This window comes from Amblyomma maculatum, chromosome 2, assembly GCF_055883805.1.
Source record: "Amblyomma maculatum isolate TAMU_Amacu chromosome 2, ASM5588380v1, whole genome shotgun sequence".
NCBI classification, from domain to species: domain Eukaryota; kingdom Metazoa; phylum Arthropoda; class Arachnida; order Ixodida; family Ixodidae; genus Amblyomma; species Amblyomma maculatum.
The window spans coordinates 204,013,661-204,041,073 of NC_139345.1; the positions used below are offsets into that span (position 1 = coordinate 204,013,661).

Consider the following 27,413-nt stretch of genomic DNA (forward strand, 5'->3'; position numbering starts at 1 on the left):
AACAGCGCCGCGGCGCGGAATTCACTTGAACCGGGACAGTCTCTCCCAGCGTTTTTGGCATCTCCCCTTCTAGGCACTGCCAAAGTGTGAACGTGATTAGGTTTTTGTTTTTTTTTATTCCAGATTTTGACACCGCCTGCTTCACATCTTGAGCTGTCTTTCTCACGCCGGCTTGCAGCTAAACTCAAGAATGTCGTGTTGCCGCTCGTAAACTAACCACTTTAGGGCACGTTATCTTCAAGGAAAGCATCTCTCCTGACCCAGCCGAATTTCGTGCTGTCGCTGCCGTTCCCAAGCCTATTTCTGCCAAAGTCCTGCACAGTTTAGTAGGTCTGTGCTTCTACTTTCGTAAGCTTATTCACAACTTTGCTTTGATTGCTGCCCCTTTAACACTTAATTATCGACTTTCATCTGACAGTTACATTACTCCAGCCTGGCCTTACCTCCAGATATTACCATGAGCTTAATACTGTCCCCTATTTTGCTCAACATAATCTATTTAAGAACAGCTTCTTCCCTCGTACCATCGCAGATTGAAATAAGCTTCGTACTTACGCCATCGCACACCGACTGTTTCACACAGTTAAGTAACCCCTAGCTGTTATTAGTGTTGCTGCTTTGTTTAAATTTTGTCTTGTTATTGCTCTACTGACTGTACTGTATAATTATTTTATTGTATCATGTTCACCTCCCACTCCTGCTATAGCTCCGGATGAAGCTGCCGTATGTAAAAATAAATAAAAATAAAACTTGTATCCGACAGTTCTGACTTTTCGCAATGGTCACCTACATGATACGTGTGTTTTATACCTTGCTCCGCATACTCACTGCAACGACCATCCTCCGTCATTTCTATTCTACGGCCCCTACCAAGCTCCACACCGACACCAGTGTTGTTGGTCATGGAGCTGTACTCGCGCAAAGCAAACGTGGCTTTGTTGAGTGCGTTGTCCTCTATGCCAGCCGCACCCTAAAGAAGTTGGATGCCAGTTACTCAGTAACAGAAATAGTGTGTTTGGCTATCACTAACTCTGCCCTTAACTTCATAGTCATCCTTTTGAAGCCGTAGCGGACCACCACGGGCTTCATTGGCTATGTCCTCCCTGAAAACCCCTCCATCTGCCTCGCAAAATAGGCTCTTCGTATCCAGGAATATGACGTCCGCGTCGTGTGTGGCACCGCAAGCAAGCACCAAGATGCCGCTGCCCTTTCTCGTTGTGAGATCGCCAGCTTCTCAACATTCGAAGAAACCCCGCCATCGACTTCAGCTCAGCATACGGACACTTGGATTGCGTGTCTGCTTGCCTTCCTCTCCGACCACACGGCAGCTTCTTCATCACGTACTCTCTGCCGTCAGGCTTGTCACTTATTTGTGACAATTTCTTTTATCGCCGCAGCTGCGGCGCAGATGGCCGCAGGTGGTTATCAGTTATTCGCCACCTAAGCTCCCAAGAGTGTGATTACTTCCACGCCGACGCATAGTGCGATCATGCAGGAGCTTTTAAGACATACAACTGGATCCGGCTTCATTACTACTGGCGTGGAATGTACAGCTTTGTCCTGAAAAACATCCGCTCATGTCTGGCTCGCCCACTTAGTAAGCCCCTGCTTACCGTTCTGCTGGAAAGCTGCAGCTGTTACCTTGCCCGCCGCTCCCCTTCGACCGCCTATAGATTGATTTATAGGGATCGCTTCCATACACTGCCGGCGATAACTTCTGGGCCAACGTCGCAGTTGATCACTTGACGAGGTATTCAGAAACTGCCGCCCTTCCATCCAGCTCAGCGTCCGACATAGCCTCCTTCATTTTACAGAGATACAGCCTTCGCCACGGCGCACCTCGCGAACTGTTGAGTAACAGAGGACGCGTTTTCGCATCAGATGTAGTCAACGCCCTGCTCAGCAAGTGCAAGACCATTCATCGAACTATCACCGCCTATCATTCGCAGTCTAACGGCCTTAGAAAAGAATTAAACCGTAGCTCTCTATAAACGCCTCCTCACACCACTCAAAATTTTGATCTGGTTCTTCCGTATGTCACGTACGCCTCCAATACCTCAACGCAGTCGAATACCGGCTTCTCTCCGTTCTATTGTCTTTACGGCCGTCACCCTTCTACACGCCTCGATAACTTTCCCCCTCACCAGCCTGATGCATCAGAGTATACTCCAGTTCTGCAAGCTGCCCGGCACGCAGAAGAGCGTCAAATCGCCCGCATTCTCACCACTAACACCCAGGACCACCGGAAATCCCAACATGACAGCCATCAAACGACCCCGCACTTTCCCTCTGAGAGTCTCGTTTGCCTCTGGATTCCATGCAGTACTCCGGGTCTCTCCTGGAAACTTCTTGCTAAGTTTCATAGCCCTTCCCGAGTCGTGGAACGCACCTCGCCTATTAATTGCGTGGTCGAACCTCTGACGCCCTCTTCTGATCTTCGTCGGTGAGGACGCGAGGCTGTTCACGTTCAGTATCTTAAGCCGTATTATACCTTTCCATCTTGCTTACTCCGTAACTCGCCAAGATGGCTCCTTTTCTCCCCGGTGGCATTTGTAACGTTGGAAAAGAACATCCTTGTGAAGCGAAGAACTTCTGCACGTTCTAGTGAGCGGCATTGCTACTGCTTCGTGTGTGTTTTCGGGGTTAGACCTGTCGGGGTTAGACCTGCCGCGAACCCCTGTTGTTGACAGTGTCGTCTTCATAGTTTTTTGCAAAGTCAGAAGCTCTCAGAGAAATGGGACGCTGCTGAGATGAGGAATAAATACGAGCCGACCAAAGGAAACGTATACTGCCCGAAGAATGTTCGTGACTGTGACTACGTGCAGAGTTTTTTCCTAATGCGATTTCTATAATGTCTTCTCAAAAAGGCATGACTGAAATCATGACGTGGTTCTTTCAATTTTTTGGCACAAATAAGTCATGCCAGTCACCATCCCCAAAACACAGTGTTTACTAAAAGAGGAAAAGGGAGGTAAGGGCTTCTACTTCTGGTTGTAATTCCATTGCTTTGTGACAGTTCAGGTCTCATTTGTATGTGCACCATTGCGTTAAGCGTTGATTGCGATCAGTTCACGGAGTGCCGTCTCGCTATGGGACTGGCAGGCAGCATCATTTTCTTGCCTAAAGATACACGCTACGGCTTCCGTGCTAAACATCGCACAACTCATTAGCCGCACGCGCTGATGATCCTTTCGAACGAGCAAGTGATTAAGAGCCCACTGTTGTGTCGCAGGTTGTAACGCTTTCACGAGATCCTTTCCCCAACGGCACGTGCCTCACATGCTCGTGGATCCCGTTCGGAAGCGTTATTAGAAGGTCAGGCGTGTACGCCCAGCTGCGTATGCGTGGACGCATCCAGGTCTGGGACGCATTGGGCGACATTTGGCTTAATCCGTCCAAGCAAGCAGTAATCGAAGTTATCCATATGTGGCCTCGTGATTTTGCTCACATTGTTTTCTCGCAATCAATAATAGTTACCCGAGTCACACGAAAACATTTTACATTAATATCTCTTGTTTTGGGTTGACCATAATGTGAGATATGAAATCGACGATGCTCTTGTAAGAAAACACATTTAAAAACAAGGTTTACTCTGTAGGTATGAATGCGGTGGAGTGGCAGCTTTGCTTTTGCATACGTCAGCCATCGCCTAATTAGGCTTATATCGCGAGCGTACAAATAGGGAAGGATTCCCTACCTTTGCTGAATTAGCCATGACTCAAGCAATTCTGAGCAAGTTTTTGTTTATTTATTATTCATTTATTTATGTTAATAGATCTCTTGGGCATTAATTCAGGGGGAGGGGGGTGGGAGGAAGTCAACTGAACAGGATTTGTTGTAACATACACATAAGAAAATATTGCACTTCAAAAGGTACCCATAGAGTAGTCAAAAGTGTACGGGGAAAGTACAATGATTTTTCATACCTCAGCACAATGCTACAGATATATTAGATATATATTACTATAGATTGCCCGAAATAATTTCAAACAGCCGTAACCAATTACCTATATGCACGAACGATACCGGCAGGGAACGCAATAGAAGGAAAAAATAAAGAAAAACTACAAAGGATGAGCAGTCAGAAGCACTAAAGTAACAGCAACAAAGCAACCAAGACCGCTTAACATTGTCTCCACAGCCTTGAGAAATGGTACATGGTCAGATATGGAGGCAACATCTGGAGGTGATCTGCTCCATTGTGAGATGCCAAGTAAGATGGGAGAAATTTTAAACACATTTGCGCGCACAAATAGGCTAAAAATTTTTAATTGTCGGTCTAAATGAGAACATATGCGGGTAGCAGGGCGAAAACATTTCTCGAAAATCTGGTGAGCCGTGATATAGCGATATGCATAAAAGATAGGTGCGCATTTCGTCTTTATCGTTTGAAGGAGCAATAACCTATATCGTTATTTAAGTACTCAAAAACAGAGTGAACTGATTAGCCAAAATGATTTCATCGATCAGCATGTCATCAATACCCATAAGCGGGAGAACAATAAAACTTCGGTCTATAGCTTTCCAAAATTTTTTCGAATCATTTCTAATCACGTAAGAAATTTTCGTATTCAAGAAAGAATTTTTATTTTCTTTTATCTATCTTTTTTTCGTGAGAACAGACTCAATGATAAGCATTCTAACGCTCCTCCGAGTTTGAGCTGTGTGCATGGTAGTATAAGCGTTTCTTTTTACTCATACTGCGCAATATTGTGGTCCTGAACCTTGCATCGCAGTGAAGGGGCAATTTTTAACACCGGTACACACGGAATTTGGCACTGAAGCAACTTGTCGCGAAACAATATCTCATTGTCGTTTATTGAGCGATGCTCAAATTCACCGAGACACAAAGCCGCAAAATCCAGCAACAGTGACGTCGAATATTCCAGGTATTCTGCTCTGTAATATATACGTGTTTCTTTGCACGATCGTAATTCTAGACTTCCGAAAAAAGAGTAATGCATGTGAACGGCAACATGGTCACTTGTTTTGTCAGTAACCGTTGTTGTGGAATGTTCATGGTGGGTTGTAAAAAAGCAGATCCAAGAGAGCGGTGAAAGGGGTTGGAGAAACTACAAGTTGTTTGCATTCATTTTTATTTGCGCACTCACTCAGTACAATGTATTTCGTCCAGTTAATGCTTGGATAATTGAAATCGCCCGCTAATATTAGAATGGCTTTTGCGAACAGTGGCTGACTTTAGCTACAGTATCCTGAAGAATATCAGTGAAGTCAGTACAACAATTAGGTGGCGTACACGCCCCGTGAATCATCGAGGTTGCGTCGCCTAGTGGCAGTGTCACAAAACACAGGCGGGGCTCCTCAGTGGCCGTCTTCTTGGGTTGCTATGCGTTCGAAGGTTTTGGTCTACGAAAATCGCGATCATTCGGTTCATACGGTTCAACTAAACCCCAGGTCATGTCTAAAAACAACTGTTGTGTCTTGGGGTGCTCTAACAGCTATAAAAGCTCTTAGGAAACGCGTTTCTTCAAGTTTCCTGGCCGTCCTCACGAGCAGGAGCGAAGACAACAGTGGAATGTCGCTGGGCGGAGAAAAAGGTGCTACTCGTGTCTGGCTGTTTTGGTAATTATTTACTACATCGATGTCATGGTGCTGCTATGAAATGTTAATTCTCCCATTGTGTACCCCTTCAAGCAGCACCAGTGCGTTTTGACTATTTTTTTGTTTATTTGTATGTGAAAGACATTTGCACACTTCTTGCCACAACAGAGGCCGCATCATGTGCCCGCAATTTTTGTCGAACTGAATGCATCACGGATAGGATCATGCCTCACGTTGGGCTTTAGATCGTTTCTGAACACTTTAGGCACGTGTCTGTTTGTTTCACTGCGCGCGAGCTACTGTACGCACGCTACTGGTCTTAGACTTTGCACAGCTGCCGCAATTTCTCAACTAGCTGTGGAATGTCATTCGTGGCATGTATTTGCGGAGTGCATGCTGCGGCTTTTTATTTAGGCAAATATTGTGGTCTCTAGCTGGCATGAAGTGGGTGCATTAATACAGCGTTGTGGTTGTATGAATCAGATGCGGAAAATAGGCCTTGATTATGACATTCACTTAATTTCCCCTTGATTTATCGTCCCATTTGTAACTGGAAATATATATTTGCCTACATTCATTCCTAACATAATTCATCGAATATTTGTATACGGATATTTTCTTTCTTATGAATTTAGTAAAGTTGGGAGCCGCTGGGAGACAACCAAAAACAGCAGAATCTGCAGCCAGTATTTTGTTAATGGCGAAAAATAATATGAACTGAGGAACGACAGTATTTCCGACTTTTTACAGATGCTCGAAGTCAGGGACAACTCAGATGCATCAAAGGTAATTGTATTAATTTTAGTGGCAATGTAAATCACAACGTAGATCGCACCACGTTTCAGGCATGACATTAAATAATTTAGGAACCCTTTGTGCACATCTGTGGTTACACAAACGATTCACGAGCCGTGAAGCATTGCTAGAGTGTCCCTGCTACTGATTCTAGACTTTGCACAACTGTCTATTAGGTTTTAAGTTATAGAATGTCATTAGGTTCGTGCACTTGCCAAATTAGCATGCTGCAGCTCTCTTATTTGTGCTATAATGCTGTTTCTAATAGGCATGAAGTTGAAACATCGCCACACGTGTAACACATTTGCGATGGTTAGGTGCTACCTCTATGGCCTACTGGGATATTTACATAGGATCACATTAATTCCCCTCCATTTTGTGTCTAAATGAAAAGAGTTTCACTGCAAAGTTATTTGGCAGCTGTGATATTTCATTCGCCGGGACTCATTTCGCAACTAACCGCTCTTGTTGTTTGCTGGACGCACGTGTGATTTGCTTTAAAATTTAGTAAAGATGGGAGTGCAGCCAGCATTTCGTTAATGACGACTGGTAAAATGACCTGAAGAACTCAGCGTACCTACCCACAATATTTTGACAGCTTACACATGGTCTACGGGAGGAACATCTAAGAAGTAACAAGTGTACATTTATTTTTGTGGTTTCTGCAGCTTTTCATTTCAGCCTTGTAATGCTAGTTAGGTAAATGCATGGCACAAAATTTTCAAACAAAGCTTTCACCGGTGTCACAAACCCCCGCCTTTACGGTCAAAAGAGGCGCGAGATCCCCTTTACGGTTACTCGTCGTATCTCTACGAGGTTTGAGAACACACTTAAAAGTTAGGCTGATCAACCCTTGAAGTACATGTGTCGGTGTGGGATTGAGAAATGAGTTCTAATAGGTCACTTTCTTTCACAAAGAATTGAATGTTAATAAATAGTTATCCGAATTACACTGCATAATAATAGAGTGCAATGAATGAAAAAAATAAAATGCCACGACAAGATATTGACAAACGACGACTACTTGACTAGTTAAACGACAGGAGAGGAACCCGACAATACACAAAAAGCTGCAATAAAAAGAAGACTAAAGATAACAAAGCAAGTATTCTAGGTATAAGTATGGTCAAACGTCACATATCAAACACAGTGCAATATATCACCAAGTCAGGTGAAGGTTAACAAAAGCGAAAATAATGTTCGATTAAACAGTCTGTGGCAAAAGGAATTCTCACGGCTTTCTTGCTAGTTGAGGCGTCGAAGGCTGGGTTGTTCGGTAGCGGAAGCCGTACAGATGAGGAGAACGATGCGTCGATCGCGGACCCGAGGAAATACAATATGCTTTTCCGGAGGGGCCGCGAGAGTGGCCCGAAAATCTGAATCTTCCCAGAGCGTACTAGCGCGGGTGTTCTGCGGTCTGTCATTTTATACACTCGGCTTCTGCACAGCGCCCGCGTCATGGATTTCCGGTCGCTGTTCCATCGGCGTGTTGAATCTTACTCAGAGGAGCGGCGGGGTCCCGTGAGTTTCGCTCTATATCTGAGGTAGAAGGTCCCGCAACTTCCGCTGTATAATAGGTGAGGCAGCTTGTGACAACCGGTAACAGGTGAGACAAAAATGCTATGGTGCAAGCCTTTCAACAACAACAAAAAAAGACGCGTTTGAAATGCAACCTTTAGCATGCAAGTTGAAGAGGTCAAACACATACAGAATTTATTACAGCTGCCTTCTTCTTTCATACGAAGTGCGACTTGCAACATGTACAATTTGCGCGCAAATTGAGGTATCGCGAAAAATCGACGTATACAGCTAACAGAGCAGGTGACAAAACAATACAGAAGAAGCACACACAAACGCAAGGACAACGCTCCAGCACGTTTGCCTGTACACGAGCTTGCCGCCAAACCGCCTGTTCCGTTCCCCTCTCAAAGGCCGCTTGATCGGGCGCGCGAAACAGCACCATGATGAACTCCAGGAAATCAAACTGGACTTGTCAGTTTTTTTTCTAAACACAGTGCAAGCGTGAGTATTGATTTTAAAGCTCAAAGAGAAGAATGGTGCTCATGATAAGCTTTGCGTCGTAGCCGGTCTTGGCGACGCTTGTGTGAGGCTTGTCTACGGCAAGCATTTCACGTGAAAGCGGGTCGGGTCGTCCCATTTCGAACCAAAGTCTGACTCCGACTTTAGACCGAAGTCGACTTTGGAGCAATTCAACTCATTTTCGGACGCTATCTCCGTGGAAATAATCGCCACGCACTCGCAGATCACATGTGCGAACTTCTGTCACGCTTTCTGCGGCAATGGGACAGCTGGGGATTCTGCCCCACGTGTGCTTCCCGCAGCCGCCGGTAGGTGGCTTTCAGTGTCGAAACAGCAGGTGGTGCACGGGGCGTATATCTGACATCAGTTATGATTTGTTGAAAGCCCAGTCCAGTATTCACCAATAACATTTCCAGTTCTGAATCAATATTCACTAATGAAGACGGAACCGAGTTTTTCACAGCAGTCAAAACACCGCCTCCTTTGGCTCCGATACGGTCTTTTCTTGAAATTATAAACGGGTTATAAATTAATGTTACGAGTCTGCGATAATTGGGTTAGGCCAAAGATGACATCTTTATCACATGTGTCAACTAGGGATAACCAATCTTGTTTTTTGAATAAGGCTGCAGAAATTTTCAAGACAAAAGATAACGAACCGAGTTTGCTGATCGAGTAGGCTCTGAAAGGATGGATTTCGATTATCATTTAGACAGCGCTGCAATACTCTAGGTTGCACCACACGATCTTCAGTCGCGCCATATCTATAGATACTGCCGTTTAGTTTCAGCCAGTTAAGCGGTACTTGCCTTCACCTTTATTTCCCTTCGCAAAGTCCATCAACTTTTTCCCAGCGATTTGAATGTTGCATGAAAAATGTTCCTCTATTCCAACCTATAGGTGCCGATATATCTTTCAGTTTGAGAGAATTCTCTGAAATAGCAGTATTGCTTTTGTAGTTGATAAACTTAATGGCCACAGGGTGGCACGATTTAGGACTACACATCCCAATGCAATGAGCCAATTCGATACTGCTAGCCTCCACCATCAAGTGGCTGCCAAAAATGTTCTTACAATAGTTTTCATCGCATCCCAGGTTTCGGATTGAGACTCATGTAATCCGTCGACTATTAAGTTGTTTCTGCTAAGTTGACTGTTCACATCATTAACCATACCAGCCAAGCACCCACTAGGATGCTTTTGCTCAATTTTATTTAAGTTATATATAATGATCATCATCATCAGCCTGACTATTACCCACTGCGGGGCGAAGATCTCTCCCATATTCCTCCAATTGTCTCGGTCCTGTGCTAACTGCATCCACTTGACCCCCGCGAACTTCTTAATCCCATCCGCGCACCTAACTTTCAGTCCCGCCCTGCTGTGCTTTCCTTGCCGTGGAATCCAGTTTATACGACGATCGGTTATCGTCTCTTAGCACTACATGTTCTGCCCATTCCCATTTCTTCTTCTTGATTTCCACTAGAATGTCGGTGACCTGAGTTATTTCTCTGACCCACTCTGCACGCTTCCTATCTCTTAATGTTACCCCTACCAATTTACGTTCCATAGCCCTCTGCTTAGACCTTAGACTGCAATCAAGCAAAAGATCAAGCAGGTTTTCGGAAAGGGTACTCTACTATTCATCATATCCATACCATCAACCAGGAGATCAAAACATGCTCGGAATATAGCCAGCCCTTATGCATAGCATTCATTGATTACGAAAAATCATTTGACTCAGTAGGAACATCGGCACATTGCGAAATTTGGGTATAGACGAGCCGTACGTGAAAGTGCTGCAAGATATATATATATATATATATATATATACATATATATATATATATATATATATATATATATATATATATGGCGGCTGCAAAGAAAAAAATTCCTATAAAGAAAGGTGTTAGGCAAGGAGACCCAATCGCCCCTATACTATTCAAAGCTTGCTTAGAAGAACTTTTTAGAGACTTGGATTGGGAACCGTCAAATATAAGGGTAGATGGAGAATACCTCAGTAACCTGCGATTTGCTGATGACATTGCCTTGCTAAGTAACTCAGGGGACGAACTGCAAAGAGTGATTGATGACCTAGACAGGAACCGTAGATAGGTAGGCCTGAACATCAATATGCAGAAGACTAAGGTAATGTTCAATACCCTAGGGAAGGAACAGCAGTTTACATTAGGTAGCGAGGCGCAGGAAGTAGTAAGCGAATATGTCTACTTAGGACAGGTAGTAACCGCAGAGCCGGACAATGAAAGGGAAATAACAAGGAGAATAAGATTGGGATGGGGCGCAATAGGCAAACAATCGCAGATTATGACTAGTAGCTTACCGGTCTCGCTTAAGAGGAAAGTATACAACAGTGGAATCTTACTTGTACTGACCTATGGAGCTGAAACGTGGATGCTAACAAAAAGTGTTCTACTTAAATTAAGACATACTACTGCCTTTAATTGTATTTACTTCTTCAGTTAATCCAATACACTCACTACTTTTCTCTTCAAGTCATAATAGTCGTTTAGTAAGATCATATATTCTCGAAGACATTGTCTCAAGTTGCCATTCAATCTTCTTCCGATGTTCATCGATAGAAATTATTTCATTCTCAAGGCTGTTTGTTGATTGTTTCCAAGATTTGATTCTGTTGAGCGGGACCAGGGCTTAGCTCTATATCTCCGGAATACAGCATTAGTTTCATGATACATAGCGCAAGCAGAATTGTTTTCAGGCTGGGGCACCAACACCCAGCTTTCGAAAAAAGCAATGGAAATGCGGCACGTGTTCAGTTTGACACCCATTAAGGCAATGCACGACCAATAAGATACTCTAGGATCTTGATCTCCAGCACACTAGCTCCGTCAATGTCTCATATGCATCACAGAGCCCAGCACTCGCGCTTTGCTTACGGTTTATTTTTTGATAGCAGCTTTGTACTGCTTCACCCTCTTCATAAATTTCTTAGTTTCCCCAACGTACGTCGCTGGGTTCTCGGAGCATTGAATTTGGTGCATCACGTCTGGGGCCCTATTTTCAGAGCAGTGATCTCTCGGGATGGGCAGAAGGTGTTTGATGATGGTAGTCAGCTCGTGGATTGTTTGCTGCTCTTCCTTCCTTCGCTCAGGGCCATGCATTTCCCGCTACTGCTAACCATGACATGCCTGTTCTCTCCATAACAGAGATGCTGCATCGTTTTTGAGCGCATTTGGTACGGATACATACGGTGGAACCCCCGATGGTTACCCGACTGGCAACAGCGTGCCACGATCACTTTCACAACACCGCGGAAAGCTGCGATCAGCATACAGTGCAACGCCGGAGCTACATCTGCATTTTCCCGTTGCCTTGGAATGTCGTCACGTGTCGTCTTGGCCAGTCACAGATGGCGGCGTGACGCGAAGTGAGCCCTGTGGCACCGATTGCATATCTCCGCTCAAAAAGGCTATTCGAGCTTTTTTTTTTCTACCTACGTGCAGTCCACTTATAACGATATTGAGAAAAACTCAGAATCCGATCGTTATAACCGATTATCGTTATATCTGGACCAGCGAAAAAAAAGTAAAATGAGAAAAAAGGCACTCCCATGTATTTTTTCCATGCTGTAGGCTTGCCTACTTACTAGCGATGAGTAACTCGGGTTGAACAATGCTAATCATCGTAAAGAGCACTAAACACTTTATTACAGTATACATCAGTAGCCATAAAGTAACTTAAGCATACTTAAAAAAGTCGGAAATTTGCGCTCGCTTGAGCAGAAGCTGAAGCTTGACAATCGCTGTGAGCATCGCTTCCAGTAGCGTGTACGCTGGCAGCAGTCCTTTTTACGTGCAGGAAACCGATTAGCGGCTGGATGAACTGAAGGACATCCCCAGCCTTGATGAACGTTAAAATCGTAAAGTGCAAATGTCCGTATTTTTTCACGAGGCTTCCAACCTTGAAACCCTGCCAGAAATCACGATGAATCTGCCGTTTCATCTCGTGAGCTATCACACCGTCCGTCTATGTGGTCGTCGCCATCTTCCACGGGCGTGGAATCAAGGTATATGGAATCGGTGATGGCGATGACGATACGGCCGCAGCAGCACCCTTTGCGTGGCAGCGATTGCGATGATGATAGTGCTCATTTTATTCCGTTTTCGTCGCATATCACCGTTTGCCGCATATGCCTAGTATTCAAATCATTGTCTTCTAAATTTCTTATCATTTATTGAATAATCAGTCAAACGTTTATGGTAAACACTTACCGGATGGCGATAAATCTATCATTGTATCCGATGTACTGCCGATAATCGATCGTTATATCTGATTTATTTTTACATAGGCGCTATAGAAAAAATGATAAATCACAAGAATTTCGTCGCTATAAGCGATATATGGTTATAAGTGGACTGCACTGTAATTTCAATCTTTTATTCGATTTCGTAACATGAACTACTGTAGATTGCGGCTGAAAGCCCGAGTTCCGCATAAAGGGCCGCAGTGTTCCTTTAATGATACGTGTTTGCTCTAAAGGGCAGAGCATCCTTGCCATTTGCAGCGATTAATTTTCACATAACTACGTCCAGCGCATTCAGTTTCATCCCTGACGCACGTCAATCCGTAAGCTCAACGTACCTTTATTGTTGCTATTTTTTTCTTGCTTGTTATCACCCGTTCACCATATTTCCTATCGTCCACTCACCCATTTCACTGGTTAATCTCTTGTTAAGTTTCATATTTCATCAGCAGAGCACATGCCTTTCACTTCGCTATATCTTTTCTTGCAGCGACTTGATTCTGTTTGTGTGTTTTTTTAAGGGGTGACTATTAATTCTTTATTCCTGGAATGCAACTCCAGTTGCTTGTAAACGTCTCTGTTGTGTTATTTCCTATCGTCCTGTCCCAGTGTTGTTTCCACCGCGATCGTTGGCCAGCAAGACCACCACTCTAATCTAATGCCTACCATTTGGTTTTGCCATGGAGGAATATTTTGTTCTGCCTGCACCGCGGTTGTTTCATTGCGGAAGCAGCACTACGCTAATCGCCGAGCTATTTCGAGAAGCCCCCGATGAGCCAAGCTGCGCATGCGCGAGTAGCGAGTGACGTCACACAAAGCACAGTTGCAGGGCTCCCTTAGGCCTACGTGCTGGGGGTCCAAAAGAAGTTTCACTTTGGTGGAAATGAAAAGTTTAGATGATGATGATGATGATGATGATGATGGAGAGCCACGTCGGAACCGCCGACGAGTCCTCCGCTGCGCGGGTGACTCCGAAGTGCCGCCGCCGCGCCAGCTGCGCATGCGCCCCCCGGCTCCCGGCTCCCTACAGTTAAACCGGTTCCACCGCGGAGAGACGCCTGCAGCTGGACAGGCGCATGCTCAGAAGGCGAGAAGCAGCGAGGGGAGAGGGTGCACGTGCGGCCTTTCCCGAGCAACACTCTTTCAATATCCCGGCGCGACCCGCGCGAAATGTATCCGGATGCATTCGGCGCCGGGCGCCGTCGGACCACGCCGGAAGCCGCCGATTGCGCCGGCGTCAAGCGCCGCCGCAGTGTAGAAGGTCGCGTTTTGGCCAACGTGACGTCGCCGTTCCGCACGCTCGCGCTACGTCGGAGTATATCACCGCATTCAGAAGTGCCGCCGCCGCCACGTTCGCCGCAGATGTTTCTACCGCAATTCTACTCGGGATGGCCATTAGTCAATACATAGCCAATTTTTTTCAGCTTTGGCACATCCTGAAGCTGGTTGTTTTTATTTCACCTCCAGTGATAATGATAATGGTTGATGTGCTGTGCAGGATGAGCTGTTATGGTTGTGAATGATATCTGGACACGTGATGCATGTTTGTATAAAATGTTGTCTGCTTGAACTTAAGTTGCTATAGCTCAGTGCTTGTCCTATCGTCCACATGTCTTGTCTGTTATACAAGTTTCTTTTGCGCTGCTACTTTTTACGAATGTATATTTGAATAAACCATTGGTAGTATTCGGTCTTGTACTTACCTATGGAGCTAAACCTTAAGGCTATCTAAGAGGGTTCTATACTTAATTTGAGGACAACGCAGAGGGCTATAGAACAAAAAAATGGTAGGGGTAACATTAAGAGATAGGAAGCGTGCAAAGTGGGTTAGAGAAATAACTCAAGTTCATCATCATCATCAGCCTGACTATATCCACTGCAGGGCGAAGGCCTCTCCCATATTTCTCCACTTAACCCGGTTCTGTGCTAGCTGCATCCACTTGACCCCCGCGAACTTCTTAACCTCATCCGCTTCCATCATCTCTCCGCAAAACCGTGGCACGCCGCAAGGCGCCTTACTTTCGCCGATGCCTTCTAACGCCGTACTAATAGGCCTGCCGCCCCCTTCCTTTCCTTCTCTTGGAATCCAGTTTGTTACCCTAAGCGACCATCGGTTATCCTCTCTTCGCACTACATGTCCTGCCCATGCCCATTTCTTCTTCTTAATTTTCACTAGAATGTCGGTAACTTGAGTTATTTCTCTGACCCACTCTGCACGCTTCCTATCTCTTAATGTTACCCCTACCATTTTTCGTTCCATAGCCCTCTGGGTTGTCCTCAACTTAAGTAGAACTCTCTTGGTTAGCCTCCACATTTCAGCCCCATAGGTGAGTAAAGGTAAGATGCAACTGTTGTATACTTTCCTCTTGAGCGATACCGGTAAGCTGGTAGTCATAATCTGAGAGTGCTTGCCAAATGCGCTCCATCCCAATCTTATTCTTCTTGTTATTTCCTTTTCATGGTCCGAATCTGCGGTTACTACCTGTCCTAAGTAGACATAATCGCCTACTACTTCCAGTACTTCGCTACCTAATGTAAACTGCTGTTCCTTCCCGAGGCTGTTGAACATTATCTTAGTCTTCTGCATTTTGATTTTCAAGCCTACCTTTCTACTTTTCCTGTCTAGGTCATTAATCATTATTTGCAGTTCATCCCCCGAGTTGCTTAGCAAGGCAATGTCATCAGCAAATCGCAGATTACTGAGGTATTCTCCATCTACCCTTATCCCTAACTGCTCCCATTCCAAGTGTCTGAATACCTCCTCTAAGCAAACTGTGAATAGTACTAGGGAGATTGTGTCTCCTTGCCTAACACCTTTCTTTATGGGAATTTTGTTACTTTCTTTATGCAGAACTATGGTTGCTGTGCAGCCACTATATATATATCTTCCAGCACTTTCACGTATGGCTCGTCTACCCCCTGATTTCGCAATGCCTGCATCACCGCCGATGTTTCAACTGAGTCAAATGCTTTTTCGTAATCAATGAATGCTATGTATAAAGGCTGATTATATTCCGAGCATTTTTCTATCACCTCATTGATGGTATGGATATGATCGATAGTAGAGTACCGTTTCCGAAAACCTGCTTGATCCTTTGCTTGATTGCAGTCTAAGGTTGTCCTGATTCTATTAGCGATTACCTTAGTAAATACCTTATACGTAACAGACAGTAAGCTGATTGGTCTGTAATTTTTAAGGTCCTTAGAGTCCCCTTCCTTATGAATGAGGATAACGTTCGCATTCTTCCATGGTTCCGGTACCGTCGATGACACCAGGCACTGCGTATACAGGGTGGCCAGTTTCTCTAGCACGATATCCCCCCCGTCCTTTAGCAAATCTGTAGTTATCTGATCCTCTCCAGCTGATTTCCCCCTTTTCATAGTTTCTAATGCTTTCTTGACCTCGTCCTTCGTCACTGGTGGAACGTCCGACTGTTTTTCCCTGCCGCCAATCTCGTTACGATCCTGACTACTTTGGCTGCTGGAGAGATCTGTATAGAACTCCTCGGCCACCCTGACCATCTTGTCCATATCCGTGATGACGTTGCCCGCCTTGTCCCTTATCGCATACATCTGGTTTTTGCCTATGCCCAATTTCTTCTTTACCGCTTTAAGGCTTCCCCCGTTCTTTACAGCATGTTCAATTTTGTCCATGTTATACTTCCTTATATCAGCCACCTTGCGCTTATTGATTAGCTTTGATATCTCGACCAATTTTATCTGGTCTGTTCGATTGGAAGCTTTCATACTCTGGCGTTTCTTAGTCAAATCTTTCCTGTCTTTAGACAGCTTACCGGTATCCTCTCTGTATCGCGAATGACGCACGTGCCATGCATGCCTGGCGCGACCGTTTATCATGTTCGTCAAGGTTAAGATACGCGCCTTGTTTGCCACACCCCCTTCAGCTATAAAAGCACTGTACCTTCTGCAATAAACGCTTTTTTGGTTCACTGGCCGTCTCGACCGATACATGGTGTCAGAAGTGAGACCACGTCGGGGACCTGCCAACTGAGGACAAACCACGATGGAACAACTGCTGAAGCTTCCTGAACAATTGCGACTATCGGGGAATATCGCCAAGAACTGGGAATTGTTCCTGCAGAAATTCGAGCTTTTTCTGCAAGCGACGGAATCTTCAAAAGAGCCCCGATCCGAAGCTGCCAAAACAGCACTGCTGCTCAGCACTGCCGGAGACGACGCACTGGTGGTATTTAACAACTTTTCTTTCCTCGAGAGCGAGAACAAGCAAGACTACGCTACCGTTGTTAAGAAGTTCAAGGATTACTGCCAGGAGCAACAGAACGAAGTTTATGAGCGATACATCTTCCCTCCTGTGAAACCGAGCTCTTCGGTGCTCCGATCATACAGTGGTGGTGTCATTCGGCACTTCGGAGTGGCAAGACTACCAGTGATCGTGAACAGTCGGTCTAAAGACATTCACTTTTACGTCGTGAAAAAGGGCAACCAAGCCATACTGGGACTATTAGCAAGCGAGTCCCTCGATCTCGTGTCGCGTGCTGTGGACGCTGTAAAAGCAGGAAGCACCACCGCCAGCAGCAGTGAGGACGCTCTGAATGAATTTCGCCAGCTTTTTTAGGGAACCGGCTGCGTGAGCCGCCAGTACAAAATGGTCCTACGAAAGGATGAGACGCCTGTTGTTCAGCCAGCTCGACGGGTGCCCTTGGCGCTGAGGGAGCCTTTGAGGGAGGAGCTGGAGCGCATGGAGCGAAGTGGCATCATTGAGAGGGTCCAGAAACCAACAGATTGGGTGAGCCGCTTGGTTATCGTGAAAAAAAAAACGGGAAACTACGTGTTTGCATGGACTCTAGAAGCATCAGTGAGTGTATACAGCGAGAGCACTACCAGATGCCGAGACGCGAGGACATAGAAGCTGAGCTAGCCGGAGCTAAGTACTTCTCGCTCCTCGATGCAAAGTCTGGGTTTCATCAGGTACCTTTAGATGACGCCACAGCAACTATATGCACGTTCGGTACTCCATTCGGCCGCTACCGATTTTTAAGGCTCCCGTTCGGAATCTCATCAGCCCCGGAAGTATTCCAGAAAATTCTGACAGAAATATTTGACCGCTGCCAAGGTGTAAGAATATACATAGCTGACATTCTGATATGGGGCGCATCTAAGGAAGAACACGATGCACGCCTACGAAACGTGCTGCAGGTGGCAGAGAAAGCCGGCTTAACTTTCAATGCCGAAAAGTGCAAGATTGGCGTGACGGAAATCGAATTCCTGGGTGATGTCATTAGCCAGGATGGAATAAAGCCTAACCCAGCATTAACTGAGTCACTGAGGGAGACTCCGTGCCCAACGGACAAAGGAGCGGTGCACAGAATGCCAGGAGTAGCCAATTATTTCATCAAGTACTTGCCCAATCTAGCGGAACGTACTACGCTTCTCCGCAGCCTCATCAAAAAGGACTCTGTGTTCGAGTGGACCGACAATCACGCTAGTGAGTGGAGGACGATCTGCGACATGCTTAGCAGTGCACCTCTCCTAGCTATTTTTAACCCAGCCAAAGAAACTAAAATTGTGACAGATGCATCAAAGAATGGTTTGGGGGCTGCACTCTTACAGCGTCACGGGGAAAACTGGCATCCGGTCGCTTATGCGTCGCGTGTAATGACCAGCCCAGAGCAGAGGTATTCGCAGATTGAAAAGGAAGCGATAGGGATAACGTTCGGCTGTGAAAAATTTCATCACTTCGTGTACGGACGCAAGATTGTAATCGACACTGACCACCGCCCGCTGATTGGTGTTGCAACAAAAGGAATCAGTAATATGTCACCCAGGCTTCAACGTTTTTTTTTTTTTTTTTGAGGCTACTTCCTTATGACTTTGACCTTCGGTATGTACCAGGCAAGAAATTCTTCCTCGCAGACATGCTATCAAGGGCTCCAAGGGCAGAGACCAAGGACTACCCAAATGACACCGAAGACGTTGAAGTCCACGCAGTTGGAGTCGTGTCAGACCTGGTAAGCGCAAAAACGCTGGGCCGTCTGGCCGACGCAACGGCAAAAGATCCGGACTTGCAGTCAGTGATACGCTATATTAATGGTCAAGGTGAAATTTTGGGCATAATGAAGCCATTCGCATCCGAGCTGTCATTGATTAAAGGAATTGTACTTAAAGGCACCAAAATTGTAGTTCCGAAGTCAATGAGAAAGGAAGTTCTGCAACGCATTCATGAAGGACACATGGGCTTGAACAAGTGCCAAGCAAGAGCCAGAGGCCTAGTGTTCTGGCCGGGGCTGAACTCCGATGTAAAACAGCTGTTACAGAGCTGTGTAGTTTGCCGAAAATACGCTTACAAACAGCAAAGCGAGCCGTTTATGATCAGACCTACACCGGACCATGCATGGTACCGTGTAGGCGTTGACATTTTTCAACATGGCGGAAGCTCATACCTCTCCGTTTTTGATGCCTATTCCAACTTCCCGGAAGTAGAAAAGCTGACTCATACAACATCCAGTGCAGTCATTGAGAAGTTGAGCGCCATCTTTTCAAGATACGGGATTCCAATTGAAGTCCACACGAACAATGGGCCCCAGTTTTCGTCTTACGAATTTGCTCTTTTTGCATCTAGGTATGACTTCGACCACGTCACCTCGAGCCCAGAGTTCCCGCGCTCGAATGGACTCGCCGAGAAGGGGGTCCAGATAGTAAAAAGGATCCTAAAGAAAACGGATGAGACAAAGGAGGACTTCTGGCTCGGGTTGCTCGGCTACAGATCCACTCCGCTCGAAGATGGCCGCTCCCCTGGTGAACTACTGCAGGGAAGGAGACTTCGCACGCGGCTCCCAGACTTCCGGCTGCAGCCAAGCAGACCGGTGTTCAAACGAGCTCAGGAAGACACTCGAGGCAGAATGCTACCACCGCTCAAAACCGGCGATGTCGTGAGGGTGAGGGAAAGAACATGGAATCGCCGCGCCCAAGTAGCCGGAACAGTTGCACCGAGGTCTTATCAAGTAGTTACCGAGGACCACCGCGTGCTACGACGCAACAGACAGCATTTACTTCGAACTGGCGAGCTGTTCCAGCAAGAAGCCACCGAATGTGGCTACTCGGAGAGCGAACCACCAAGTGCAGCGCTGCAACCCACAACACCCGTTCCAACAAGACAGTCGTCTGTGAGCTCCGGTACCTCTCCGCAGGCACCGCCACAAGTGACAGCGACTGGACCGTCTGTGAGCTCAACAGCTCCGCAGGCTCCTCCACTGCGCCGATCCACCAGAGATACCAGACCACCCCAACGCCTGCGGTACGACCGAAATTTCAACCAAGTGCTTCGCATCTATTCTGCACAGGAGGGAAGATGTGTCGCGAATGACGCACGTGCCATGCCTGGCGCGACCGCTTATCATGTTCGTCAAGATTAAGATACACGCCTTGTTTGCCACACCCCCTTCAGCTATAAAAGCACTGTACCTTCTGCAATAATCGCTTTTTTGGTTCACTGACCGTCTCGACCGATACACTCTCTAACTATCCTACCGCCTACTTCTACCGCACACTCAGTAATGATATCTCTGAAATTATTGTTCATTGCTTCTAGGGTAATGTCGCCATCCTCGGTTAGAGCTGAATAGCTATTCTGTAGCGAGATCCTGAATTCTTCTGCCCTCCCCCTAACCGCTAACTCGTTGGTTGGTTTCTTTCTTACTAATCTGTTGCGTTCCTTCTTCAGATTTAGGCGAATACGGGACATTACCATCCTGTGGTCACTGCATCGCACTTTCCCAATTACCTCTACATCTTGCACAATGGCGGGGGTGAACACATTATGAAGTCAATTTCATTTTTAGTCTCCTCGTTAGGGCTTTTCCATGTCCACTTTCGGTTCTTCCGTTTGCTGAAGAAGGTGTTCATGATTCTTAAGTTATTGCGCTCTGCAAACTCAACTAGTAACTCCCCCCTGTTATTCCTAGAACAGATGCCATAGTCACCTACTGCCTGGTCTCCTGCCTGCTTTTTTCCTACCTTGGCATTGAAGTCGCCCATTAGTACAGTATATTGCGTCTTTATTTTTCGCATTGCCGATTCTACATCTTCGTAGAAGCTTTCAACTATCTGGTCATCATAACTACCTGTAGGTGCATAGGCCTGTACAACCTTCAGTTACTGACATTCTAATGGAAATCAAGAAGAAGAAATGGGCATGGGCAGGACATGTAGTGCGAAGAGAGGATAACCGATGGCCGCTTAGGGTAACAAACTGTATTCCAAGGGAAGGAAAGCATAGCAAGGGGCGACAGAAAGTTAGGTGGGTGGTGTTGGTGAACTCTTTTATTGCGCCCCAAAACAGGGGACCAGTCGAAGGGCCGGTTGCGCTGGCTTAGAGGAGGTCGGCGGGGATCCCTTAAGATGTCGCGGCCTCCACCGCGTGCTGGATAAGCCAGCGTTAGTCGGCCGTCTCGGAAGTACGCAGGAGAGACTCCCACGTCTCTGGGGTGTTTGAGTTGTCTGTGTTGTAGTGTGTACAAGTCCACGCCATGTGTATGAGAGTGGCCGGAGTTGAGCAGTGTTTACACATGGGAGCTATCTGTTGCGGAAAGGTCCTGCTGTATAAGAGGGGGTGTGGGAAGTTGCCAGTTTGTAGTTTGCGCCATTGGATGGCCTCGCGTCTTGTTAGACCGCGGTGTGCGGGAGGATATGTGCATCTTTGGAGTCTATAGTGCTGGAGTATGTCCGTGCACGTTGTGAGTAGAGAAGCGCTTGAGATATTATTGTCACCGGAAACAGGGTGGCTGATCATACTCTCGGCAGCTGATATCTCGAGCGATAGTGTGCGCCTGGGCGTTTCCGCTGAGCGACTCGTGGGCTGGAGCCAAAAGAAGTAAGTGAGATGTGGAGGAACGTGCTGTAAAACGTGGAATGTGTAACGTCTGGCAAGAGATACGGCCAGCATCGTAGTGGCGGATAGCCTGTTGAGAATCACTGATGACAACTTTGATATTAGGGTCGGCTAGCGCTAGCGCAATGGCAACCTCCTCAGCTGCGGTGACTGTTTCTGCATTGCGAATGCTGCAGGCGGTGTAGCAGCCGCGGTGAGGAGTGAGAGCTACCGCCACCATCGCTGGCCTCGATGGATGGTAATAGGCGTCCGTATACATGACGTCCGGACGCCCACTGAATCGTTTCTCGAATCGGCGAGCCCGGTTGGCCCGTCTCTCGGCGTATTGTTCCGGATGCATCCGTTTGGGAATGGGAGGGATGCGGAGATTTAGGCGATATTCCGGTGTAAGTTCAGCGTAACTTGGGGACAATCTCAGCGGGGAGATCCCAACTTGCTGCAGTACCTCTCGGCCAGCGTGTGTGAGCGTGAGTGAGAGCCGCTCATACTGGGCGGTGAGGGTTGCTTCGATCAGTTCGCTCACGGTATTGGAGATTCCGAGAGCCATGAGCTTATGGGTAACTGTGGACATGGGAAGACCTAGGACTGTCTTGTACGCTTTTCGAAGTGACGCCTCTAGCCGTTCGCTTTCGGCACGAGTGAGACGTAAGTAGGGTCCAGAGTAGGTGACGCGGGAGCAGATGGAAGCTTGCACGAGGCGCAGGAGGTTGGACTCTCGCATGCCATGATGCTTGCTGAAGATTTGCTTGAGGAGGCGTCCGATCTGTACCAGCGACTGGTCGATGCGTTGGGGCGTGATGTTGTTGCTGCCGTTGGCCTGTAGATGCAAGCCCAAGATCCTGATGTTTTCTGTTCGAGGAATCGGGTTTCCTTGCACCTGGAGGTTGATGTCAGGAAGTATTTTTGGAGGGCGTCGTCGCGGGGAAGGGATGATGATATACTCGGACTTTGTCGCCGAGCAGGTGAGGCCAACTGTACTTAGATAATCTCCGAACCGTTCGCTGGTGGCCTGTAGAGTCTTCAATCTGGCCGTCACTGCCGCGCGTGATCCAAAGTGTGAGATCGTCAGCATAAATGCTGTGATGCAGGTGGGGGATGTCGGCCAGTAGCTTCGGCCGGCCTATATTAGTACGGCGTTAAAAAGCATCGGCGAAAGTACGGCGCCTTGCGGCGTGCCACGGTTTTGCGGAGAGATGATGGAAGCGGATGAGGTTAAGTTCGCAGGGGTCAAGTCGATGCAGCTAGCACAGAACCGCGTTAATTGTAGAAATATGGGAGAGGCCTTGGCCCTGCAGTGGGTATAGTCAGGCTGCTGCTGCTGCTGATGATGATGAATATTCGGTATAAGTGCTAATTATCGTTAGTGTGTGTGTGTGTGTGTGTGTGTGTGTGTGTGTGTGTGTGTGTGTGTGTGTGTGTGTGTGTGTGTGTGTGTGTGGGGGGGGGGGGGGTGCGTGCGTGCGTGCGTGCGTGTGTGTGTGTGTGTGTGTGTGTGTGTGTGTGTGTGTGTGTGTGTGTGTGTGTGTGTGTGTGTGTGTGTGTGTGTGTGTGTGCGCGCGTGCGCGCGCAAGATTCAAAGCAAATATCGCAAGGATCAAAGTAGAGCACTGAAAAGCTGGTTCCAATCACCTCTCTGTTCTCATTAGGCACGTTGGCCAATTGTGCTTATTTTATCTGAACTTTGTGGGGATGTTACCAGAGTTCCACCGCCAAGGATTGAGCACCAAAATATTGTATCTCTTCTGGGCGATGGGAAGATGGACTGAAGCCGCAAGAGCCTTTACGAAGGTTTTCTCCCCTTACCACGCTCAGTTGCTGCAGCAGTGATATTTCTCTCAAAGACATCTTAAAAAACTCTTTCACAGCGAACGAAGCTACTAGAGTAAAAATTCTATTAACCTAAATCATTATACTTTCGGGAAGGTGGATAAACAGGTAGAAGATGCAGCACACATTTTAAAACAGTCTAATAGACGTACCTTAGGGAGAAGACTCAACGCACTCGCGTTTGCAGAAAACCACTCTGCAAACATTTACTCTTCAAAGTACAGAGGTCCAGAAGCAGCAAAATATTACAAATAAGAAAGACAGAGTGCCATCAGATAGCAAAACCGCATTTTGTAGTTTTTCAACGAATTTTTAAGAATGGTGCAATCTAGCGAATCCCCGACCGTTTATCAAATTTCTGTCTATTGATGTGTAGCTTGTTCTGATATTGGTACGTTTCTCAGTTTCTGTGGAATAGCGGAACACGAAGATGCATCATTGTTGATCTCAGAAAATAGATCTCATTTACATGAAGGAAAAAAGCTTCTTACAGGATATTTTTTGTGCACGAAGAAAATAACGAATCACATTGAAGTTTCTTAGTCCCCGAAACGGCCGTGATAACTGTATTACATGTGAAGAATTCGTTTCAGTAAAAATTATTATGTAATTAGTTTCACTATTTGTACGCGATGCCAAAAGACGCGCGCCAACATTCCAGTAATATTTGGCATATTATAGCTGCTTTTAGGTCATGGCGAAGTATGCTCAGTTCGGTTCGGTACTACGGTCTTCGATCGATAAGTAACCACATTTTATGTGCATCCCCTAGCGAAATGATCCTCTAACCAAACGAATGTACATTATTGCTTTATAAAGCTTTTGATTTGCCTACCACCATGTATGCTATTTGGTGTGGTTTAGAGGACGTAGATTCAAATAGTCATCAGATATGAGGGAGAGCGTAGTGCAGGCTCCAGGAATATCGAACATTTGGAATTATTTAACGTGATCCGCGGCCGCTATTGAACTCTAACCGCCCGGCCAGTGGTCGCACCCAAACATCAGAGCCAGCGCAGCAGAGTAGTCTAGTTTTAGTGAGAAAACGGTTCTTCACAATGTTAACCTGTGTGTTAGAAGCCTTGACCTCTGACCTCTGCCCCCCCCCCCCCCCTAAAAAAATATTCTCTCTTGTAGCGGATTCGAATCGAGGGATTTCTCGCATGAAGCAAGTACGGAACCTCATAGCTTTCGCCGCAGCTGATCGCCCCGGGTGTTTAACTGCAGCTGTTTCGGGCTCTGCATTGCATGTCATTGTCTTCATTAACGTTTATTCGCGCAACGGTTGGAAATACACAGCTGTTGCTTTGCGCTACCACTACGTTCCCCGGCCTCGAACAGAAAGCGAAATTACACCTCGTGCGCAAATCCCACCCACCTGACCATTGTATGCACATTTTCCACATTTAGCTCCAAGCTTTCTTGCTGAACCGTGGCCGCCGTGATCGGTTCCTGCTACGCGCCGTTGCTACGGCCGTTCAGGTTCGGCGCGCGGCCCACCGGCGTAGAGTAAGTTTGCTAACTCCGTAGCTCGCCGCAGGCGGCGAACTTAGCCCATGGTTCGAGGCGGTACAGGGAGATATGGGCTGGGCATCTTTCGAAGAACGGGAAGCTCAGAGTAAAATATTATATGAGGAACGCCTGAGGAAATTGGACAATAACAGATGGGCAGCTAAAGTATTTAAATACCTGTACTTAAAAAGCGTTGACTCATAATGGAGGAAAAGAACTAGGAAACTAACTAGTAAGTATGCTAGTCACAAGGACGGAGAAATAAAGAGCGCTAAGCAACATGTGAAAAACACAGAAAGTAAAAATTCGATAAATTCGATGGAAAAGAAACGGAGTGTGGAATTATACCGAAAGTGGAAAATTCAGATCAGGAAGGAAGCTTTCCATGATAACTCAAGAGGCAGTGCCCTACTTCAGGGTGCCTTAGAACACGCAGCTACAAAAATAAATTTAACCATGAAGATGACACATGTGTAGTTAACCATCTTATACTCGAATGTGATGGTATCCATCCGGAAGTCGATGCGGGCGCAGTCACTCTTCCTGGGGCCCTCGGCTTAAAAGATACCAGTGACGGGGTGAATGAACCTGCGGTACAAGCTAGCAAAAAACGATTTGAAGATTGGTGGCTTAAAAACAGGAAAGTAACATAATGTCAGTAATGTAGAAACAAAAAATTCAAAAATAGTATGATGGTATAATTAACTGATCTAAACTAATAATTAAGATATAGGGAAGAAAAACAAGCATGATAGCAACTGCTACCCCCCCCCCCCCTGTTTCAAAGGGGACGCTCCTATATTTCATGCATCCATCGTAGAGTTACTGTGTAATACTGTAACTCTAACGCTTCGAGCGGCGCTCGCATGGCCGGCACTGCCCGCGTTTTCTGTCGCGTCGCCTGCTTTGTTGGCACGTTTTCACGCAGGAGAATCGTGAAAACGTGGTAAATTTTTGTACGAATACTTCCTCAAGCTACAAAAATGTTGACGTACGTTGTTAACCACATAGGTTTGCTTTGTATGCAGCTTTCGTAGCCGTTTAAAAGGCGACTGGGGCAACCGTGGATTTTACGCTTTTAAAGCGCAACATGTCGTCCGGAGTGCATGCTATCGCACTGAATGTTTTGAATGTTTTGTGTGTGTGTGTGTGTGTGTGTGTGTGTGTGTGTGTGTGTGTGTGTGTGTGTGTGTGTGTGTGTGTGTGTGTGTGTGTGTGTGTGTGTGTGTGTGTGTGTGTGTGTGTGTGTGTGTGTGTGTGTGTGTGTGTGTGTGTGTGTGTGTGTGTGTGTGTGTGTGTGTGTGTGTGTGTGTGTGTGTGTGTGTGTGTGTGTGTGTGTGTGTGTGTGTGTGTGTGTGTGTGTGTGTGTGTGTGTGTGTGTGTGTGTGTGTGTGTGTGTGTGTGTGTGTGTGTGTGTGTGTGTGTGTGTGTGTGTGTGTGTGTGTGTGTGTGTGTGTGTGTGTGTGTGTGTGTGTGTGTGTGTGTGTGTGTGTGTGTGTGTGTGTGTGTGTGTGTGTGTGTGTGTGTGTGTGTGTGTGTGTGTGTGTGTGTGTGTGTGTGTGTGTGTGTGTGTGTGTGTGTGTGTGTGTGTGTGTGTGTGTGTGTGTGTGTGTGTGTGTGTGTGTGTGTGTGTGTGTGTGTGTGTGTGTGTGTGTGTGTGTGTGTGTGTGTGTGTGTGTGTGTGTGTGTGTGTGTGTGTGTGTGTGTGTGTGTGTGTGTGTGTGTGTGTGTGTGTGTGTGTGTGTGTGTGTGTGTGTGTGTGTGTGTGTGTGTGTGTGTGTGTGTGTGTGTGTGTGTGTGTGTGTGTGTGTGTGTGTGTGTGTGTGTGTGTGTGTGTGTGAGAGAGAGAGAGAGAGAAAGAGAGAGAGAGAGAGAGAGAGCGCTCGTGCATTGTTGATATGCCACTACGCTAGTCAGAAGTTCTGACCTCTGTTTTTGCGGTTGAAGCGAGAACACTCCTGGCCTTCGTTTTGCTATTGGCCTCGGATGGATGGATGGAATATAGGAGCGTCCCCTTTGAAACGGGATGGTATCAGTTGCTATCATGCTCATTTTCCCCCATATATCCTTATTATTGTTTTAGATTGGTTAACTATACGATCATTATATTTATTCAATTTTTGTTTCTACATTACTAACATTATGTTACTTTTCTGCTTTTAAACCACCAATCTTCCAGTCGTTTTTTGTTAGCTTCCACCGCCGGTTTATTCACCCGGCCACTGTTATCTCTAAACCCCAGAGCTTCAGGAACAGTGATTGCGCCTGCACCAACTTCCGGATGGATACCATTACATTCGAGTATAATATGGTCAATTGTTTCACTGGAGTTGCCACATACAGCACGTGCGTCATCTTCATTGTTAAATTTTTTTTGTAGCTGCCTGTTCTAAGGCACCCTGATCTAGCTTCAGAAAGTAGGGCATTGCCTCTTGAGTTATCAAAGAAAGCTTCCTTTCTGATCTGCATTTTCCACTTTCGGTATAGTTCCATACTCTGTTTCTTTTCCATAGAATTTAGGCA

At 46.4% G+C, this 27,413-nt stretch overlaps 2 protein-coding genes across 2 annotated transcripts in view; one reads left to right on the forward strand and one right to left on the reverse strand.

Annotated features, from left to right (window-relative positions):
• The window catches only part of LOC146201091 (lipase member J-like), a 137,032-nt gene that overhangs the window by 52,638 nt on the left and 56,981 nt on the right, over positions 1 to 27,413 (reverse strand). The gene's annotated exons all lie outside the window — the stretch shown is intronic.
• On the forward strand, positions 17,287 to 20,076 carry LOC146201092 (uncharacterized). Its single transcript, XM_084591793.1, has 3 exons — positions 17,287 to 17,450; positions 18,578 to 18,672; positions 19,284 to 20,076. The coding sequence occupies exons 1-3, from the start codon at positions 17,310 to 17,312 to the stop codon at positions 20,074 to 20,076; spliced, it is 1,029 nt and encodes a 342-aa protein (XP_084447919.1). The 5' UTR covers positions 17,287 to 17,309.

Bases quoted from the DNA above. Each gene is read 5' to 3' on its own strand.
- LOC146201092 (XM_084591793.1), top strand. From the start codon at position 17,310: ATGGTCCTACGAAAGGATGAGACGCCTGTTGTTCAGCCAGCTCGACGG. The intron at 17,451-18,577 runs GTGAGCCGCTTG...TCTTCCTCGCAG, and splicing joins TCCAGAAACCAACAGATTGG to ACATGCTATCAAGGGCTCCA. The intron at 18,673-19,283 runs GTAAGCGCAAAA...TTTTGCATCTAG, and splicing joins TTGGAGTCGTGTCAGACCTG to GTATGACTTCGACCACGTCA.